Below are 21,609 nucleotides of genomic sequence, written 5' to 3'. Positions count from 1 at the left end.
GATCATAGCCACTCTTCACTGATTCCTGTCCACGGATACTGTGTGGTTCCCCAGAGCTGAGAGCACACTCTCCTAACGAGGACAGCTTTCTTAAGAGTCAGCATTTCTCAGACATGTCTCTAAAGGATAAATTCACATTTGTGAGAAATGCGTCTTTTTTTTTTTTTTTAACCTCAGATGGCCCTTAATCCATAGATAACAGAATCAGAAGATCCACACTCACCACAATTTAAGTCTCCAGTTGTGCTTAGTCCAGGTGCTATGTCTGGATGCAGGGGCACTTTCTCCTCCTGGGGACATCCACGGGTCCTCAGGGAAAAAAAAGAAAAGCCTGGGGCTTCCCTGGTGGTGCAGTGGTTGAGAGTCCGCCTGCCGACGCAGGGGACACGGGTTGGTGCCCCGGTCCAGGAAGATCCCACATGCCACGGAGCAGCTGGGCCCGTGAGCCATGGCCGCTGAGCCTGCGCGTCCGGAGCCTGTGCTCCGCAACGGGAGAGGCCACAGCAGTGAGAGGCCCACGTACCGCAAAAAAAAAAAAAAAAAAAAAAAGCCTGGCAAAATGGCTCTGATGACTGGAAAAGCTTTCTATACATTGGCATCTTTCAAAATCGTGAAGCCCTGTTCTATATATATAAATATATACTGTTTTCAAAACAGCCCAACAATGAAGGCTTATCACACTTGGCTAGCAGCCACCCCTACTCTGCCCTGCAACCAGAAATTCTGAACAGGGAAATACCTAGCTATGGCCGACTAGCAGAATGGGCTAATTCAGAAGAGATGAAATGAGGTTACATGTGTGCCATCTCCCAGCACAGCCCGGCCACAGGAACTGCTCACTTCCTGTGCGTTTCCTCCCTTCCTCAGCTGGCTTCCATCTCACTTGCCTGCCCCTCAAGGAGATTTCATGGACCAGGTCCCCCAGCACCTTCATTCTTTAGGATGAGGGCAGACTCTGCTTCTGGAGCCTCCTGAGCCTGCACTGAGTGAACACACCAGGGAAGGGACAAAACAAAACGACTAAGGAAAGCATGATTCAGTTACTCCTTAGCTGACGCTCTGCCCTGTTTGTCATCACCATCATCATGAGGTTGGTTTTAAAACCAGCACTACCCATTGCAGCTCTATTTACAATAGCCAGGACATGGAAACAACCTAAGTGTCCATCATCGGATGAATGGATAAAGAAGATGTGGCACATATATACAATGGAGTATTACTCAGCCATAAAAAGAAACAAAATTGAGATATTTGTAATGAGGTGGATAGACCTAGAGTCTGTCATACAGAGTGAAGTAAGTCAGAAAGAGAAAGATAAATACCGTATGCTAACACATATATATGGAATTTAAGAAAAAAAAAATGTCATGAAGAACCCAGGGGTAAGACAGGAATAAAGACACAGACCTACTAGAGAACGGACTTGAGGATATGGGGAGGGGGAAGGGTAAGCTGTGACAAAGCGAGAGAGAGGTATGGACATATATACGCTACCAAACGTAAAATAGACAGCTAGTGGGAAGCAGCCGCATAGCACAGGGAGATCAGCTAGGTGCTTTGTGACCGCCTGGAGGGGTGGGACAGGGAGGGTGGGAGGGAGGGAGACGCAAGAGGGAAGAGATATGGGAGCATATGTATAACTGATTCACTTTGTTATAAAGTAGAAACTAACACACCATTGTAAAGCAATTATACTCCAATAAAGATGTAAAAATAAAAGAAAAAAAAAAACCAACCAGCACTACCTCTCTTAAGAAACTAGGCATATAGGTGATAAATATCAGCTTCTCTGGTAGTAGTTTGAGAGTCTTACAGCCTAATGTAAACTCAGGGCAAGAATTCTGTACACAGTATGTTTTTTGTGTGCTGATCTGTTGACGACATCAAAAAATGCCACCCGCTCCCCATGTGATGGCATCTACTGATTAAGAAAATCCATAAAGACAAAGGGTTACTTTAAATACAATAATGCTTTTAAATTAGTCTGCATTTTATTTAATCATAGCAACATCTATTTGCATGACATATACATGCAGAAAATGTTAATTATCTAGTCTATAGAAAAACGTTAGGTAGAGCTCATATGGATTTGCACACTGCTTTTGTTGGGTTAAGGGTCAGCCAACTACACCCAATGGGGCATATCTGGTCCCTGATCTAGGACTAGCTTTTATAAGTGAAGATTTTGATGGTAGGGAACACAAACACTAAACCTAAATGAAGCAAAATGTTACCCCCAACAAAAAACAATTCATTCTTTTCAATAGTAGACCTATACTACAAAAAAAAATTGTGCTCAATTATTACTATTATACTTTAAGTTTGGTCAATAAAAATTTCGTGGCAATTGTTTTATAAGTACCTATATAAAGTACCTATGTAACAATAATATTCTCATTTTGCTTCTTAACCCCACAAAACCTAAAATTTATTATTGGGCCTCCTATAGAAAGTTTGCTGACCCCTTTGTTTGATCCAAAACCCCCAGGATCCACCTCCCACAGGTTAGCGGCAGCTGCTCCAGCGACTGTCACCCCCCCAGGAATACGCTGACAAATCAGTCAGGAGGCTGGATGTGCTGGGGACACTTGGGTAGGCGTGGGGCAGGCAGGACTTGGGATGCACAGACACTTCTTGGCCATCGGAAGCCACCAATTGGTTGCTAATGTTTTGAAAGACTTGCATTACTCCTGTGTGGATTTTCAGCTAACTGGCTTTCAGGAGGAAGAAAAACACACGCAGTTGTCCTCCTGTGATTTTAAGCGTGTTGAGCTACCCACTGCAGCACCGGAAACCATCGATGTCCTGAACACACGGAAACTTCTCTGGGTCAGCTTTTGGAACAGTGTTATTTGCACACCTACTGAGCCTGACAAGGGAAAGGACCTGACAGCAAATCAAGAGCAACGGATCAGAGGCTCTTCAGGCTAAGCTCTCCCGACCTTGGATTTCTGCTTTTGTTTTCAGATCCATCTAGGGGCACAGCAATGCAGAGCTGTCAGCCCGAGGTGTCCTTGGGCTCCCCTGTCCAGGCAGACCTGCTCACTGACCTTCTTGGCACAATCAGGATGACTGTTCCACATCCAGCCCCCCCTCCCCCAGAGCCTCCCCCCCCGCGCCCACTCACACAACCTCACCCCGCCACGACCCACAGTCTCTATCACTGATTTCTCTTCCTTTCTGGCTTAACCCAGAGCCACCTCCACAAACCACCAATAACCAAGTCCCTGTAGGTCACGGGAGATGTGCAGGTTGTCTGACAGCTTAATTAGATCACTTTTTCATGACAGCCAGGCCTGCTGCTGTGAATGAGCCTGAGTGAGAGGCTTAAGGCCATACAGAAAGGTGACAACTCCGTCTTATAAACACTTGTTCGATAACTGTATGATTTCTGTCCTTCAGGACAGGACAGATCTTTGTCTGCTCTCTCCATGGCATTGTCTCTGCACACAACTGATATGTGCAAAGACCTTCTGGGATCCAGGCTGCTATGCCTAAGTGTGCCTTCTCAAAATTAAATTTCATTTATTTCTCTGCATAATACATGCACATAATGCAAACTTCCAATGTCACAAAAGGTTATACAGTGATAAATCAGTCTCCCTTCCACCCCAACCCCAAGCTTTAAGGGTGGTATTTTATTTATGCCACTGACCTGTGCTGTCTGACCCTGCCCCAGTGCTTCCAATTATGAAACCCATGTATTGTTTGCATCCGACAGTATTGGTTTTTTAATGGGTCTTTTATTTCAGATGGCTGAGTAAGAATGGGATTCAAGAAATACACAACTGTGCATTCAATGGAACCCAACTAGATGAGCTGTAAGTAGCCCTGACTATTCTTCCAGGTCATTTAGAGGGAAATGGCTCTTACAGCAGTAATGTTTACATGGCTTTGTGTTTCCCTTCTTCTTTCCTCAACTCCATCACCAGGAATCTAAGTGATAACAATAATTTGGAAGAATTGCCTAATGATGTTTTCCAGGGAGCCTCTGGACCAGTCATTCTGTGAGTAGCTTCCCCCACTTCCGTGTGCAAGAGATCAGCATCTTACGTCTTAGAAGTCAACCTTCTCCAGTTCAGGGAAGCTTATGACGCAGGGCTGGCAATTAAGGTCAAATTTTATTTGTGTCATCTGCAAAGATTTATCGGACAATTTAGGGCTGATCCACATTCTAAATTTCAGTAAAGTAGCAACAGTAACAACAACAACTAACATTTAACATTTTACCAAGTCCCAGCCAGTGTTTTAGAAACTTAAGATGAATTTTCTAATTTAATCCTTACAATAACCTCTGTGGTAGGAGCTATTAGTCCCATTTTAGAGAAGAAAAAACGGGCTTCCCTGGAGGGGTCAGTTCATCCAAGGTCACAGAAATTTTAGAGCACAGATTCCACACCAAACTGGTCTAACTCATAGTACACTCTTAACCACTCTGCTATCCATCTCTTCCCTGAAAGGGAAAGCACAGTTCTCCTTCCTCACTCTCAATGTCCAGGAGTTTCCCTCAAACCAGTGAGATAGACACACACATTTATGTCTGGATCCTCTCTGTCTCGATTCCAGATCTCTTGGGATGTATCCAGTGCCTCTCGGCCCTGCATCAGCACCTCTCCTCCTATTATTGCTTCCTCACGTCCATTTCTCCCAAGAGTGACTTTCCCCTATTCTCTTCTCATCAGCCCCTATCCTTCCACAAGGGTCACCCACCTCTTCCCTGACAATCTCAGCCAACAGTGAATGCCTCCTCCTGTGATTCACACAGTCTTCATGGCTGCAGGGGCCCCAATCTGCAAGAGCTTTTTAAAAATGTGTTTTCCTAGGCTCCAAGCAAGACCCACTACATCTATTGACAAATGTACTGTAAGAATAAGAAAGGAATCTGGAAGGAAGGAGTCAGATCCAAGAAGAAATAGTGAGCAAAGAAATAGATAAACATGTGACTAGATGTAAAGGTTTTCTAGATGATCCTCATATAGTCTGCCTAAGGCCAGCTGGGGCATTTGGGAGCCACTAGCCAGCACCTCTTACTTGGCCGTCAGTATATATATTATCTACCTATCTACGTACCATCTATCAACATCACTTCATTTTCACCAAAGAGTTTATCCAGTTGACCCTTGAACAACACAGGTTTGAACTGAGTCCACTTACATGTGGATTTTTTTCAATAAATATATACTATCTGTGGTTGGTTGAATCCTCGATGTGGAATCATGGATAAGGAGGACAGGGCTATGAAACTTGGGCATCCGTGGATTCTGGTATCTGCGGTAGGTCCTGGAACCAATCCCCAACAGACACCAAGGGGTGACTGTATTCTCCTTCAGGCTGGAATCCAGGCATCTCTGGAATGAGATCCTGTATGGTAGAGCAGAAACTCCAAAATGGTCATTACTGATGACAAAGGATATGTCGTGACCTTATATGGGACTCTGTCTCTTTGAAGAAGCCCAAAGATTATTCCAGAATGCCTGGTTTCAGATAGGCAATATGTACAAACGAAGGGAGTATCCACGTGATTAAAGCACAGATGCCAGAGCAGACTACCTAGGTTTAAAACCAGTTCTTTCACCTCTCTAAACCTCGGTTTCCTCACCTAAAAAAGGGCAGAAGCAAACAAACAAAAAATGGCAGAAACAATAATACCTATTTCCTAATACTGTTTGAAGCTTAATAATATTATATATGTGTGTGTGTGTATATATATTTATATTTTTATATTCACTCACTGATTCACTCAGATAGATCTTAAGTACCAGCTGTGTGCTATGCACTGTATACAGTGCAAGGAACAAAAGTTTTTCCTCACAGAAAGCTTGCGTTCTTATAAGGGGGAGTCAGACAATAGAACTAAATATGCAGCTTAATAATATCAGGTCACGACGTGCCCTATGAGGCACCAAGCAGGACACGGGTGTAACGAACGGGAAGCGCCGGGCATAGAGTCCCTGCGTTCCAATGTACAGAGTCTTCAGAACTTGTAACGCTTAGTCCATGCTTCTTATTCTTAAGAGTACCTGGGAGACAGACAGACTTCGAGAAAGTGCTTTTGAGGCCTTTGACCAGCAGAATAGCACTTAGCTAACAGTTCCGAGGGTTTTGAATGTGCCTAAACAGGCCCCTCTATCTGTTACGTAAGAACATACCTGTGATGGGGTAGGTTTTCATATGTGACCTGTACTAGGTACACTATAAAATCACAGCACCTTAACCACTGTCTGCTACTGAGAACACTCAAGCTGGACAGGATCCCCAACTAGCTCATTACCCAGCTGAGGAAACCAGAGACAGAAATGCGAAGTGACCTGCTATCGATCACACCGCTGCCGTTAAGTGGCAGAGCTTAAACCAGTAACTAGGTGTCTTGCCTTACGCCCCATGTAGCCCCAACATACCATGTCACCAAAAGTACATAAACATGTCCAATCAAACATCTAAAAGGGCCCCTAAAATTAACTGTGAACTAAAATGGGGGGAAGATAACTACAAACACCAGACCCCTGAGCCCAAGAACACCAGTAAGTCACACACACACACACACACACACACACACACACACACACACAGCATAGCAGAACGCCCCCTGCAGTTGACAAGCAGGTCCCAGGCTGAGGCACGGTGCAGCGTGTCTGATCAGTGTTCAGTGGAAAACACAAACATGAATCCACAGCCAGCCCTGCCCCGAATGCCGGCAGGAAGGGATGCCGTCATCACCAGCAGTTCTGCAGGGTCCTCGAGTTACAGGCCCATTTCCACCCTTTTACCACAGAAACAGTGAATAAAATTGATAGAAAATCCAAGGGAATTACGAAGCACTTGCCATGACTTAAAAAGGTAGAGAGTGATAATACATTCCTACATCTTTTCATTTCAATGCATGAGGATATACGTGCAATGTCCTGGCCGAAAGCCCAGCCTGTAACTGCTGGTCTCCTTCTCCTCCCCTTAGGGGCAAGAGGGTTGATCAGCTTAACAACAAGCCTCCTTTTCTGGGGCTTTCAGGTTAGTCCGCAGATGTCTTACCAGCCTCTCTGGCTGCTAACCTGGGACTCTAGGGCCTATCCCATCCCCTACTTCTGCAAGCTGATGCGCCAGCCCCCGCGAAACCCTGGCCTGAGAGCTGCTTGTTTAGTGTGTGCAGAGGACCACCCCACGCTGGTGCTGTGGGTTCATGGGCTGGAGAAGGAGTGTGTGCAGACCACTCAGCCCATAGTAGATGCGGCTCAGGTTAGGGCTGTGACCGTGGCTCGGGTCAGATTCCCCTCCCAGAAAATCAGACTGTGATGTGGTATTTGCATGCAAAAGGTTTACTGGAGAGCACTCTTGGAGTCTGTGGGGAGTGCTTGATGGACGCAGAAGCAGGCTAACAGGGAAGCTGAACTACAGTGCATTTGCAACAGAAGCTTCCGCTGATCCTATGGGGAGCTCTGGCATTAAGATGGCCCTTCAAAACTGACTGAAGGTAAGGGGCCAGGCCTTTTTATCAACAGTCATTGGGTGCAGGCTGGCCCTGAGGAAGAGCCAAGTCTCGGGTGAGTCAGGCGAGGGCAAATCCCAGAGCAGACCTCGGCTATGGGCCACCTACGCTGTGAGCGGTCCTCAGCTGCCCTCAAGCCGTGGTTCTAAACTTGACCTTGCATCAGAATCACCCGGCACGCTTGTAAAACCCTAGATGGCTGATCCCCACCCCCAGAATTTTTGATTCAGCAGGTCGGGGGGGGGGGGCCTGAGAACCTGCACCTCTAACAACTTTGCAGGTGAAGCTGACGTTGCTGGTACAGAAAGCACACTGAGAATCACTGCCCTAGAACCAGTGCTGGGAATGGGGAAGCTTGGCCGGGTCTCCAGAATATCTCCTCCAAGAGCTAACTGTGGTGAAATCTCCCTCCCCAACAGGCTCAGTGTTTTGTCCCCAGTAGATATATGCAAGGGATTCTAAAAGAGTTAAGGGGAGGGCACCCAAACCAAACATAACTCCTTTCCTGAAGGCAAAAATTTTAGTTGAGTGCAAAACAAACAGGGAGCCTCTGAACACCTGAGGGTGCAAGGATAAGACGTTCCACTGCAAAGAGAAATAGATGCAGAGAAAGCTAGGGGCACACAGACAAGCTCCACTGGGTTTCCGAGAAGCAGTCTAGCATCCTGACTTCCCCCTCATGAGTCTTGACCTTGACTATCAGTAGCCATCTGAGTTTTCACGTGATATTCTGAACTCACTCAAGTTTTCTTTTTCTTCCTTCCTTCCTTCTTTTTTTTTTTTTTTTTTTTTTTTTAGCAATCAAGCAATTGCTGTTTCCTTGGGAAACCATTTCCTGTGGGGAAAATTTAATGCACTGCCTTTGCAGGCTGGAGCCGGTACAATCATATTCTGATGGTTTATCAAATTGATGTGGCTATAGCTCAGATTCATTCGATAGTTCAGATTCAAACACTGCGGTATTTGTATAAGAATGATTCTCTTCCATTACCAGTGTACGCACAATCCTATAGATAAGCAAATTGCCTTTTTATTCCGCCTGGGATCATAAAAGAGAGGTCTTCTAGCCATTTGTCAGTGTAGTATACACCAGAAATGTGCTCTCACTTATGGAAATGATTGACCTGTAACAATATCTTTGCTGGGAAAAGTAGAAATTGTTCAAATCAAATTTGTGGCACTGGCTATAACACACTTCATTAAATGGGGCACAGAGCACAGTTTAACTCTCCTGACTCAGTGTCTTATTACTGACTGCTGTTTCCCTTTCTACTTTGTATCTCAAAATCAAGAACCCTAACAATGTTGAAACAGTTCAGGATTGCTAAATCTCTTCAGCCATTGTCTTATGAGTCTCCTGTTGGTACTACGTTTCAGGATTTAAATTCTCAAAACCAGCCAGAATGTAGCATGTGCTGAAATGTTAACCAAAGTGGCACCTTAAAAAGAAAGGCTGCCGGCATGAGACCAGCCTGAAAGACAAGGATTAAAAACACCAGCCCATGATTACCCCTTCCCCTGCTGATATAAATGTCTATGGACTTTTCTTAATCCGTGGAGATACCAGAGAAACATTTTTCTGCCAGTCCAAAATATGGAAGTCTTATGATAGTTTCCATGTTTGCTCACCCCAGCAAGTATGCAGTAAGCTTGAAGTAGACACTTCTACAAACACTTTTATTTCCCTATCACCCAGGAACCACTTCTGCTAAAGACTTGTGCTTTACCAAACTCTAAGTGACTCTGCATCTCTCTCCTACCAACCACTCCCTCCTTTCAATATCCAGCAGCGGACACTCGGGATCCCAGGACACTGACAAGATGCCATAGTCCCCCAGAAGCAAAGCCACCTAGTGAAAAAGACAGCAGCTCACATATTTTGGAGCTGTGATGAGGAGGAAGCCGAAATACAAGCTAACTCCAGAACACTGAGCAGACAGAGAGGCACCAACGCTGCCCGAGCAGGCTTCCCCATCCAACACCTAGTCACTGGATTGCATGCAGGTCAACCCACACACACATTAGTCTGTTTCGTCTTCAATCTGTGTCTATCTCCTTGTAAACTTTGCACAAGGATGCTCTCTTCCTTGACTCCCTTGATACTCTCAGTCACATATAATTGCCTGCTGCGGAAGCACCGTTTTGCTGAGCCCCCTTTAAATCCAGATTTCCTCAATCTGCCTTGCATCTTTCTCCCTTTAGAATTGCTCTTCTGTAAGACTTGCTTCAACTTCTCATTTTTTTTTTATGATGCTGAGGCATCTCTGCTAATCAGACAAGTATCCACTGAGTAGATTTCACGAACCAAGCTCTGTGCCAAATACTAATACCGTGTAGAACACAAAAGTATCTTAGTAATCCCTGCTCTCAGAGCATCTGAAACCTGGCTGAGGAAACAAAACAAATGTACATGAAAAGCTGAATAGTACGAAACAGCAGAAGAGATAATACAAGGTACTAGAGTCTCTGTAAGTGCTAGAGGTCAGAAGACATCACAGCTGGCTGGGGTGATCTATCTAGTTCCTTTCCCAATCCTCCATCTGCGCCATTTCCCAGCCTATCTTTGAACAAAGCAACAATTTTCTGGGTGCTTTCTATGTGAAAGGCACTGCTGAGAATGCAAGGAGCCCTCTGCCCTCCAGGAGAGAGAAGATGCAAATACAAACAGCTAGTATATAAAGCAAAAGACGGTACGTGAGAGAGGCAGAAAGTATACAGACTATAGTGCTATTGCACTCTTAATGGCGTTCAAGGAAAAATACATCTACAGCTGTTACAAATGATGGGGATGACAGAATCTCAGAGATGTCAAGGCGAGTCTGTTTGGGTACTCTATTTCTGCATAAAAGCTATCCTTAAACTCAGTGCCTTAAAACAACCATTCCATTTTCCCCACAGTTTTATGTTTTAGAAGTTTGGGTGGCTTGTCTCTGATCCATGTGATGTCGGTTCAGGTGGCTGGGTCCGGGGGGTCTACTCCAAGCTGTACCCTTCACCCATATATCTGGTGCATCTGTGCTCCTTGGTACCTCTCTACAGACAGACAGACAGACAGACAGACAGACAGACACACACACACACACACACACACACACACACGGCACCTCGTCCTCCAGAACCCTCTGTGCACGGCTTAGACTTTTTCCAGCATGGCACTCTCAGGGCATCAGAGTTCTTTCACTACAGCTTAGGGCTCTATAAGATCAATTTAGAAGCTATCAGTGCTCTGAAAGGCAAGGTCCAGAACTGGTACAGCAACACTTTCATCATACTCTACTATAAGCCAAAGACGTCACAGTTCAGCCTGGATTCAAGGGAAGGGCAAACAGACCCTCTATGGAAGAGTATAAAGAATTTACAGTCATCTTTAATCGACTACAGAGTCAATGAGAGCATACCATGGCATTGCACAGAATACAAAAATCTGTCTGTTTTTGGAAATATTCAATTACTGTGATTTTTGTATATTTTAAAATCAAGGGGGAAAGGCATAACTAAGAAAAAATAGTCTGTTTTGTATCACTTGATTTTAGAAATATGAAAAATGTTGACGGCAGGTAATAAATGATTGCCCTGGTTTAAATTATTCCTGAAGCACTTTGTTTATACCTTCACCTCATTCCTTGGAGGAAGCCTTGAACTGCTTTAGACAAAACAGGCAACCTTTGCTCCCTTCCATATTTGAGGGAAAAAAGACGACCCCATAGACCAGGCAAAAGAAGAACTTCGTCACCGGGACCAGAGTATCAATAGCAGAACTGGTCAGAGGAGAAATTGCCTGAAGAGAGAAGCTAGAAAGGTTATTTTAGGGCAGAGAATAAAGTTGAGAAGCTCTGGAACACTGGAAAGGCTAAGTGGAGAACAGGACAGGACAGCTGGATCTTTCAGCAGCAGAGAGCGAAGACTCCTCACAAGGACAAAGGTTCATGGATCAGACACTTATCTCCAGGGACCCCAGCTCTGAAGAATTAGAATACGTAGGCAAGAACTAGAAAAGAGACCTTGGAACACCGAGAACTTTCACCTCATGGTGATGGCAATGAATGTTATGAGCAGTAGTTAAATTCCAGATCTATGTGGAAGGTAAAGCCAAGTTATTTTGCTGAGGGTTTGCATGTGGGGTGTGAGAGAAAGAGGAGTCAAGGATGACTTCCAAGTTTCTGCAGGAACAACCGGAAAGGCTGTAAGTAGAGCAGGTTTGGGGAGATATCGGGAGCTCAATTGTTAATATCTAAAGCTTCACCTTCTTATTCGACATCCAAGTAGAGATTATAAGGAGGTAGCTGAAATATGAGTCCGGAGTTAGGAGAGAAAAGCAGCCTCAAGATAAAAATTGGGAGGGGGGAGGGGACATCAGCATATAAGTGGTGTTTAAGTCATAAGACTAGAGGAGTTCACCTACAGGCTAAGTGAAAATGGAGGAAAGAAGGCTAGGCTGTGGGCCCATGGGTCTAAAAGTTGGAGTTCAGGAAGGAACCAGCAAAGAAGAAATGTCCAAAGAGTCAGGAGACAAATATAACTAGATATAAAGAATGTCACCAGGAAGATGTAAAAATTCTATATTTATATGTACCTAAAAAATTATCCTCAAAAATATGTAAAGCAAAAATTGACAACACTTGAAGTAGTAGTGTACCAATCCAAAATCGTAGTCGGAGATTTTAGTGTACTTTTCTCAGGAGCGATAGAACAAGCAAGAGAAAAAATCGGCAAGCACACTGAAGTATTTGAACAGCAGCATTGACAAATTTGATCTATTTGGCATCTAACAAGGAGGGGAACTAAGTAAAATTTACACAGGTTTTACATAAATGGTAAATTTACATAAATTTACCATTTATGTAAATGTAAATGTAAATTTGTCTAAATATCAAGCAGGGCTTTAGCAGGCCTGAGATTATCGCTACTAGTCCTAGGACTTAAGGGCCCAGTGAGGATGTGGGAACTGGGACAACTGGTAGCTGCTAGATCCTCAGCAGATCTGTTTGATGACAGCTGCAATCACGGAGGAGCTGCTGCCTGAGGTAAAGAAGGAATGAGAAATGCCTAAGTTCACCCTTCCACCCACCCTCCAGTCCCACCAGTGCCATTTGCTGAACCCAACTGAAAGCTGATTGACAAGGTGGTACCTGGGAAATGGAACCCTTGGAGGCCACCTCTCCTGCAATACAGAGCAGAACACAGAAAAGGGCACAGAACGGATATGAGGGAAGTGAGGCAAGACCAGCACATCATGTCCAATGCTCCGTACTTCACTGGAAGTGTAATGGGGAACAATTGACTAGTTGTAAGCAGGAAGTCACAATTAATTGGCATTTTTAAAGTATCACCCAATCTGCAGTGTAAAGATTGCGTTAGAGAGAGAGCTAGATGGCCACGATGATTAATTTTATGTGTCAAGTTGACTGGGCCATGGGATGCCCAGATAGCTGGTAAAATATTACTTCTGAGTGTGCCTATCAGAGTGTTTTCAGAAGAGATTAGCATTGGAATCAACAGACTGAGTAAAGAAGATTCATCCTCCCCGTGTGGGTGGGCATCATCTAACCAGTTGAGGGCCCTAATAGAACAAAAAGGCAGAGGAAGGGCAAATGTGCTTCTTTTCTTCCTGAGCTGGAACATCCATCTTCTCCTGGCCTTGTGCGTCAGGGGTCCTGGTTCTTGGGCCTTCAGACTCTGAGACTTAAACCCGTGGCTGTCCTGGTTCTCAGGTCTTTGTCTCTGACTGAATTATACCACAAACCTTCCTGGTTCTCCAGCTTGTAGATGGCATCGCATGAGACTTGTCCGCCTCCAAAATCACATGAGCCAAATTCCATAATACATCTCCTCTTATATCTCTCTATACATCCTAGCGGTTCTGTCTCTCTGAAGAACCTTAATACAATGGTCATGAGAAGAACAGTTATGAGACTGTTGCCTTTCTCTCTAGGCAGAGATTATGGTGACTTAGACTAAAGCTGTGGCAAAAAAAGCGGACCGATTTGAAACAAATGTCAAAGTTAGGCTTGTGAGAAGAAGAAAACTGAGTCCGAGGGAGGGAGGGGGAGGGGTGAAGGATGACTCCCAGGCTTCTATCCCGAACGACAGGGGGAGATGAAGGAATCATTTGCTAAGATAAGAAAAGCAAAAGGACGAACGTATTTACAAGGAAGATGGTAAATTCAGTTTTGATATTTGCAAGTGATCAAAAGAGTGGGATCTGATGGACAGTGGCTTATCTGGGCTTGGAGTTCAGAAGTAGTATCTGAACTGGGATATACATTGGGAAGCCATCAGCATATACCTGGTATCCGAAACCAAGGAAGTGGGTGAGATCACCTGGGAAGATTGTGTACAGTCAGAAAGGGGCCTGAGTTTAGAGGAACTCTGATAGATAAAGGAAAAAGAAAAAATCAGAAATAAGTCAAAGTAGATGTCAGAAGAAATTGAAAAGAATGTGATGCCAAGAAAAAGACCGTCTCAGGAAGGAGGAGTGTTTTACGGGTGAAATGTAATTGAGAAATCAAGAAGGTTAGAACTAAGAGCAACTTCCAATGAGGAACTAAGGTTAGAACTTCTAATGAAGTACAAAGCGCTGGCTATGATGTGCTGGTCATCATAGCTACCTTAGTGTGTATTGTTTCTCTAGGGACTGGGAAGAAACATAGTTGGATTGGGAAATGAGGAAATGGTGACATCAAGTATGGACAACTAGCATAAGAAGCTTGATTGGGAAAGGGAAGTGACAACAGGGCAGCAGCTACGAGGAGGTTTCATTGAACAACAGGAAGCATTATAAACTTTTGAGCAAGAGAATGAATGGCACAATGAAAACAAGGCTTTGAGAAAGTAATTTTCACCAGACTGGGAGAACATACGGGGGAGCAGATATATGTGCACACCCCCGAGTTTCATTGCTCCTAGTGCCCAATGCTTTGACTTACAGGAAATGCAGACATTAGAAGATTCTCCTTCACCAAGTATATCCAAGGATGCTTGAAATGAATCCATCCTGGTCATCACTTGCTACCACTCCCATCAGAAGCACTCATTTACGGCCAACCTTCTGGGCCCAACAGGTCTAAGCCGATGCCATTTAAATCTCTTCACTCCCACCCCACTGGTCAGGTTGTTTTGAGGGTTTCAGCTGCCAACGGTGCTGCCAGAAAATGGCCCATGTTACTGGTGTTGCTGCCAGCAAGGATGGGACTCTGGAACCCTCCAGTGACAGGGACCTGGTTAAAAAGACCATTTACACTGGTTTCCATATAGACCTCCTGGTTCACCAAGGCAGAGGCTCTCCGACAAAGCAAGAACAACTGCGTGTGTGTGTGTGTGTGTGTGTGTGTGTGTGTGTGTGTGTGTGTGTGTGATGTTTTCTGATAACAGCGGCCAGTCATCAAGTGCTGTCTGTTGGTCAGGAAGTTCTCTATGTACTTTAACTCATTTAATTCTCACAACAACCCTCTGAGGTAGGTATGATTATTATTCCTGTTTTATAGCCGAGGAAACTGACACATGGAGAAGTGAGACAACTTGACCAAGGTCACCAGTCTAATAGATAGAGGCGCAGGGTACACGAGCAGGCAAGTCTGGCTGTGGATGCCACGCTCACCACCACCACTCTCTGTTGCCACTTTGACTTTGTGCTGAGGGTACCTCTGTTGCCCACCAGATACCTTTTCCCCTTATGGTGTGTTCTCTTTGCATCCTTTGCTGAAATATGGCCGCAGATGCCACCCCAGCTCACTGGATATATTTTTACATCTAGTTTTATGGTGAGGAGGAAATGATCTCACTTCCTTGGTCCTATGCAAATTCGTGGGTATCCATTCTATAGATAGACTGTGGAAGGGGAAAGAGATACATTTAAGTCCCAGATCAGCCAGGATGCAAGTACATCCAGGACACAGAGTGGCATGTTATCTATGTCCTCCTACCACAAATATAAGGGCCAAATGTCCCTTTAGCCAAATATTAATCTGACCAAGGCGTGCTGGATGAATTGGAGTCTCCCTCCTCACCCATGTAAAAATATTACTACTGTAGCTGCTATGTTGACGGCTAACAGAGCAGAAAATGTTAGGCCCATAGTAATCAGGTTATGTTTACCTTTTCTCCTTACAGAGATATTTCAAGAACGAGGATCCATTCCCTGCCCAGCTATGGCTTAGGAAATCTTAAGAAGCTGCGGGCCAAGTCAACTTACAACTTAAAAAAGCTCCCCAGTCTGGAAGCTTTTGTCACACTCGTGGAGGCCAGCCTCACCTACCCCAGCCACTGCTGCATCTTTGCCAACTGGAGGCGGCAGATGTGAGTCTTCTCGTGTCCGCCCCCGAGCCCCACTTGGGCATTTCTCCAACGCAGACCTTGGTCCACAACTTCTACACCTGTGTGGCATGAAGAGGATCCCCTGGCAGAGGCACCCACGATGAAATCCCTTAGGCAGAGTCTAGATCAAAGCTTTAGTGTTCTCTCTGAAAATGGGCTCACAGGAGAGGGCTACCCACATGGCAGGCTACCTACCAAATAGTAAATGAGCTAACATGAAAAACACCAAGCAAGCCTGACTCGCAGCTGATGCCTAATAAATATTTGTTCCCTTTTCCCTTTGTCCCGACATGGATTTATCCTTCAAGTTCCAAACTCTGTACGCCATAAGTGTGCCAGGGACCATCAAAGTCAGCTTTGGAAGGGAGAAGCATAGATGCCGTAGCAAAGACTGATGCACATACCCGCAACACATCCCAGCAACTCGAAACCTCCCTAACCCATCTTTGGAGCTTAGCACCTCAGAGGGAGGACTAAGATTGTGACATCTGTTCACTTCGGCTTTCCAGAGCCCCAAATTACAGAGGGTAGTCCAAACAAAGCCAAGTGTTAGTGGGTGACGGGTTAAAAAGTTGAGGTTCTGGAGAGAGCGGAGAGGGAGTACTTTAGAGATTACATGTTCAGGTATTTAAAGGATCCGCTGGAGATATAGTTTATTGGGTATCAGGAGTTCTCAAAGCTTTCTGCCTCTCCTAAACTCACTGATAAAATTCATACCACACAGTGGCACTCAATCAGATGACGCCTCATTCCCACTCTTGTACAGTAGCCCAGCACGAATACAGCTTCTGGGATACCTTTCACTGCTTAACGCGGTCTCTATTATTCAACCTTAACATGCAGACGGGTCCCCGTCTCTAAAGCAGAGTGAAACAACCAAACAGTACACACCCTAAGTTAACTAGCAGTCCACACTCAGACCCATTTAAAGGATCTGCGGAAAAGGGGCCGCTCTTCAGAATTAGCATGCATCATTGGGGAACTCTCCAGAATCAGACACTCTTCACAGATTAGCTCAAGGGCCAGGGGATTTCTTCCTAATGACTAGAATTCTTAAGGGCTTGGGCTAAGGCAGCAAGGCCCGCCTCTTTTATATTCCAGGAAGAGATATTCCAGCCAGGGCAGGAAAGATACCCATTTCACTGCCAGAACCCTGGAACTAAATACCCCCCAGGAGAAATCTCAGAGGACGTTAAGACCACTGAAGGAGCTGTACATCATCTGTTGTCTGCCTCAGCGCCCACACCCCAGAGAAATATATCCTCTTCCTCTGTTGCTCAGACTCCCCTTCGTAGTGTAGATGTGGCCTCAGGGCTCTCCCGACTAGAAATCTCCGCGTCTGCCTTACGTCGTACCGTGACTGAAGGCTTCCCTGATCCCTCCAGACCACCGGGCTCTCACCCTCTCTAGGTCCCTATTGTAACTTACATCAGGGCTCGTCAGGTGCGGCAAAGGAGAGGCCCACGCCTCTTCCAGGAAGACATGCCAAAACGGGGTAACAAAAATAGCAATGGTGTTTAGTCTTTATGGTTAACAAATTCACAAACCCAAAGCAATATGGTTCTGCTCTTCAGAAGATAACTGTAGGTGTGGTTAGGTAATGACATTTGAGTTTAAAGTTGTGTGATGAAATTGTTCCTCCAATCCCCGTTTGGAAATAATGCCTGAAGTGTAAATGTTAGGCCCTTGTGACTGTGACATTTTGGCCCATGGACCCCGTGGACTTTCATGGAAAGACCTTATTAACCATGCCCCTCATCTGTCATGTAACCAGTTATGTCCATACTCAGCTTGCATTGATATTATTGTATTTAGGCCTTTTCTTCCCGGCTAGATTTTAAACTGATGCACTGTGGCATATTCATTAAGTACTCACATAGGGCCTAGACCTCAACATGAACTCAGTAAGTAACCACATCCTCTCTCTTCATATTGCTGATACTTGTCAAGGACTCACTGCCAGGCACTGTAATACTTTGCAGCTTTATCTCATTTAATTTTCACAAAGGTAAAAACACCATCTTTATTCCCTTCTCACAAAGGCAGAAACTGAGGCTCAGAGACAGTAAATAACTTGACAAACACCAAACAAACTCAGATCCAAACTCTCTGGTCTGCCTGTCTGTCTGCAAAGCTCAGGCTCTCGGCCACTCCGCCATGCATTTCCCAAGTATCTGTTCATTGATTTACTGGGATCCAGGAGTACTACTTTTTAACCTCACCCCAAACTGAATTCCCAACTCTTTATAATACTTAGGATTTGCCGAGGTACTGCAGAGGCATGATTTTATTTCCCCTGCTTCCATTTTTCTTTCTATTCTTCTCTAAGAGACATCCATTGTTTACCTTTCCCCCACTCATGTCATTGGGTCACTGCTGTTTCGGGAAAGGGAAGCATCTATATTTAAAATATGTTCGTAGCAGTATCAAAAATAAGCATCTTCACCGAAGCCAACATAAGCCCCGGGAAGTGAAGGCTGTGTCTGTCTAGATGGTCAGATCTGTTTCAGTGAACCGGATCACAGTCTGTTGGCACCAGGTTACTTACTTCCTGTTCCTAGAACTGGGCTGCCGCTAATCCAATGACAGGGTTTAGGAATTGGGAGTTAGAATAACAAACAAAGTGATTCTCTCGTCCCCTCTTTGCCCATCTCTGAACTTGTCTCACCTTTCTTGTAAGATCTCTGACTAAACCAAAAGATTTTCTGCACATTTTCAATTACACGTATGTTAACTGTTTAACCTCCTTAGTGTAAACTGTGACTGATGTGAGAAGCTCTATCAGTCTCTAAAACAACAAATGACACATTATCCAGGAAAGAAAAAAAAAGGAGTCCCTTGATCCAAGGGAAAATGACTTTCTGGCAATTCAGTTCACTTTCTGGAGGGGAGAGAAAGGAGAGGGTTCTCACTAACAGCCCCTTCTCCTAGAGGTTGATGTGGAAAAGTTCAGTCCGGGTCTGCTGGCACACTTGGCCAGCCCTCATCGTTTAGTACCTAATGGAATCTTTACCTCCTCCACGCCCCAGTCACTCTCTCCATCTTATTGGGGAGGGGGGGTCTTTGAAGAGTTTTAACACTCACCTCCCCACTCACTTAAGAGATTACGTTAAGGCAATACCATTGCTGTGAGCTTGCCCCTCAGGGAGGGAGGAAGGGAATGGGGTGTGTGTGTGTGTGCGCGCGTGTGTGTGTGGGTGTGTGTGTTTGTGTGTGTGTGTGTGTGTTTGTGTGTGTGTGTGTGTGTGTGTGTGTGTACACACACACGCATTTCCATCCAAAAGAAGACCCAATGTGAAACATTCCCATTCCTTAAGCTTTTGCTTCAAAACAGAACTAGTACCGTCTGGCTCTACATGCACTGTCCACTTGCCTGGATGGAATATGTATCATCTGGCTTTCACTCACATCCCTTCTGCAAGTGCCTCTGTTCTGTTGACGAGGCCTCTTGTACACTGGGGTTTAAAGGGAAAGCTGAGACAGAAACGTGAGCCCGAGAAGAGGCAGCTCCTCAGGGAACGGGTTACAATCTTGGAATAAATTAGGCCCCCTTGCACCTGCACTTGCCCCTTTGGGCACTCACTAGCGAACTACTTAATGTGAGAGAGCCAGGATTACCTTGCAAATACATGCCTGAGGCTTGTTGTGGCCCCTGGGGAGTGAAATAATAAAGAATAAGCCCCTCACTAACATTTACAGGCAAATTAGCAGACCTCCTGGTAGCCTGAGTACCAAAGAGCCAGGGACAGGGCTGGCTGGGAACCAACTACAGCCTCTGATCTTCTAATTTATGTAGATAAAATAAACTCTTATTTGAGTCAGAGAACAGTCCAGATCTTCCAGGACTGGAGTTTAGAGTAGAGGAAAGGGGGTATACCCTACTCAGGCATATGAAGAGAGAGCTGAATGGAGATGGGGAAGGGTGAGGGTAGAGTTGATATCGTCTGTAAATTATTTGCACTTAACAGCAAAGCTTAGCTAGTCCCAGGCGCCTTCCTCCCCACATTCAGGTTGTGGCCAGATGGTTTCCCCAGTGGGCCATCCAACTCTAGGAATATATGCACGAGTTGTTCCGTTCATTTACAGTAAGCAGCGTTAACCCTTGAGTTTAGCCTCAAGGGCAGACAAACTGTTAGAAGAAGAAAAAAAAAAAACTCTCAGGAAGAAACCCCACTCTCTACCCCGTGTAAAGACAGTGATATATTTGCCAATCTGGATCCAACATATTGATTCTATTCCTTTTTGTATTTTTCTAGCTCTGACCTGCATCCAATTTGCAACAAATCTATCTTAAGGCAAGAAGTCGATGATATGACTCAGGCTAGGGGTCAGAGAGTCTCTTTGGCAGAAGACGATGAGTCCAGCTACGCCAAAGGATTTGACATGATGTACAGTGAGTCTGACTATGACTTATGCGATGACGTGGTTGACATCACTTGCTCCCCCGAGCCAGATGCATTCAATCCATGTGAAGATATCATGGGGTATGGTATCCTCAGGGTCCTGATATGGTTCATTAGCGTCCTGGCCATCACTGGGAACATCTTAGTGCTCTTAATACTGATCACCAGCCAATACAAACTCACAGTCCCCCGGTTCCTGATGTGCAATTTGGCCTTTGCCGACCTCTGCATTGGGATCTACCTGCTGCTCATAGCGTCAGTTGACATCCACACCAAAAGCCAGTACCACAACTACGCCATTGACTGGCAAACTGGAGCAGGCTGTGACGCTGCCGGCTTCTTCACCGTCTTTGCCAGTGAGCTCTCAGTCTACACCCTGACAGCCATCACGCTGGAAAGATGGCACACCATCACCCACGCCATGCAGCTAGAACGCAAGGTACAGCTCCGCCATGCTGCCAGCGTCATGCTGGTGGGCTGGATCTTCGCTTGTGCAGTCGCCCTCTTTCCCATCTTTGGCATCAGCAGCTACATGAAGGTGAGCATCTGCCTGCCTATGGATATCGACAGCCCCTTGTCACAACTGTATGTTATGTCCCTCCTTGTGCTCAACGTCCTGGCCTTTGTGGTCATCTGTGGCTGCTACACTCACATCTACCTCACAGTGAGAAACCCCAACATCACATCCTCCTCTAGCGACACCAAGATTGCCAAGCGCATGGCCATGCTCATCTTCACTGACTTCCTCTGCATGGCGCCCATCTCCTTCTTTGCCATCTCTGCCTCCCTCAAGGTGCCCCTCATCACTGTGTCCAAGTCAAAGATCCTCCTGGTCCTGTTCTACCCCATCAACTCCTGTGCCAACCCCTTCCTCTACGCTATCTTCACCAAGAACTTCCGCAGGGATTTCTTCATTCTGCTGAGCAAGTTTGGCTGCTATGAAATGCAAGCCCAGACCTATAGGACAGAAACCTCATCCACTGCCCACAACTTTCATCCAAGGAATGGCCACTGCCCTCCAGTTCCCAGGGCTACCAGTGGTTCCAATTACACACTTATCCCCCTAAGCCATTTAGCCCAGAACTAAAACACACTGTGCAAACGTTTCTGAGTGTTGAACGACAATTAAGTCTTGCCTTTGAAGAATATGCCATGGCACAGCTGACAGAGCACTTCTACGTGCTTCATCTAATTTAATCTTCCGGGCACATCCATAAAGTAAATTAGTCAGAAACTATTAACTCTATGTGATTCATTAGGACGCTGAAGTATTAATAACAACATTAATAATTAAAATAATGTAATGCTACATCACATTTGTTTTATCCTTTATAAATGTTCAAAGTGCTTTTGTTCAGGTCATCTCAGCCGATCCCTAGAAAAGTCCTATTAAACGGGCAGAACAGGAATTAT

The 21,609-nt window shown here is 45.2% G+C and overlaps 1 protein-coding gene across 2 annotated transcripts in view; it reads left to right on the top strand.

Annotated features, from left to right (window-relative positions):
* FSHR (follicle stimulating hormone receptor) overlaps window positions 1–21,283 on the top strand; it is a gene marked incomplete at both ends in the record, with an annotated part of 163,856 nt that extends 142,573 nt beyond the window's left edge. For both annotated transcript variants that reach the window (XM_082852258.1, XM_082852257.1), the window contains 4 exons: window positions 3,753–3,821; window positions 3,933–4,007; window positions 15,590–15,775; window positions 20,050–21,283. In XM_082852258.1, coding sequence (XP_082708384.1) covers window positions 3,753–3,821; window positions 3,933–4,007; window positions 15,590–15,775; window positions 20,050–21,283 — 1,564 coding nt within the window. The remainder of the gene's footprint in view (window positions 1–3,752; window positions 3,822–3,932; window positions 4,008–15,589; window positions 15,776–20,049) is intronic.
* Window positions 21,284–21,609: the final 326 nt, after the last annotated feature.

The sequence above is a fragment of the Leucopleurus acutus genome (genome assembly GCF_964270905.1).
Source record: "Leucopleurus acutus genome assembly, chromosome: 12".
Classification (NCBI taxonomy): domain Eukaryota; kingdom Metazoa; phylum Chordata; class Mammalia; order Artiodactyla; family Delphinidae; genus Leucopleurus; species Leucopleurus acutus.
The sequence above is the reverse complement of the archived record's forward strand: the minus strand, read 5'-3'. Positions and strand labels throughout refer to the sequence as shown.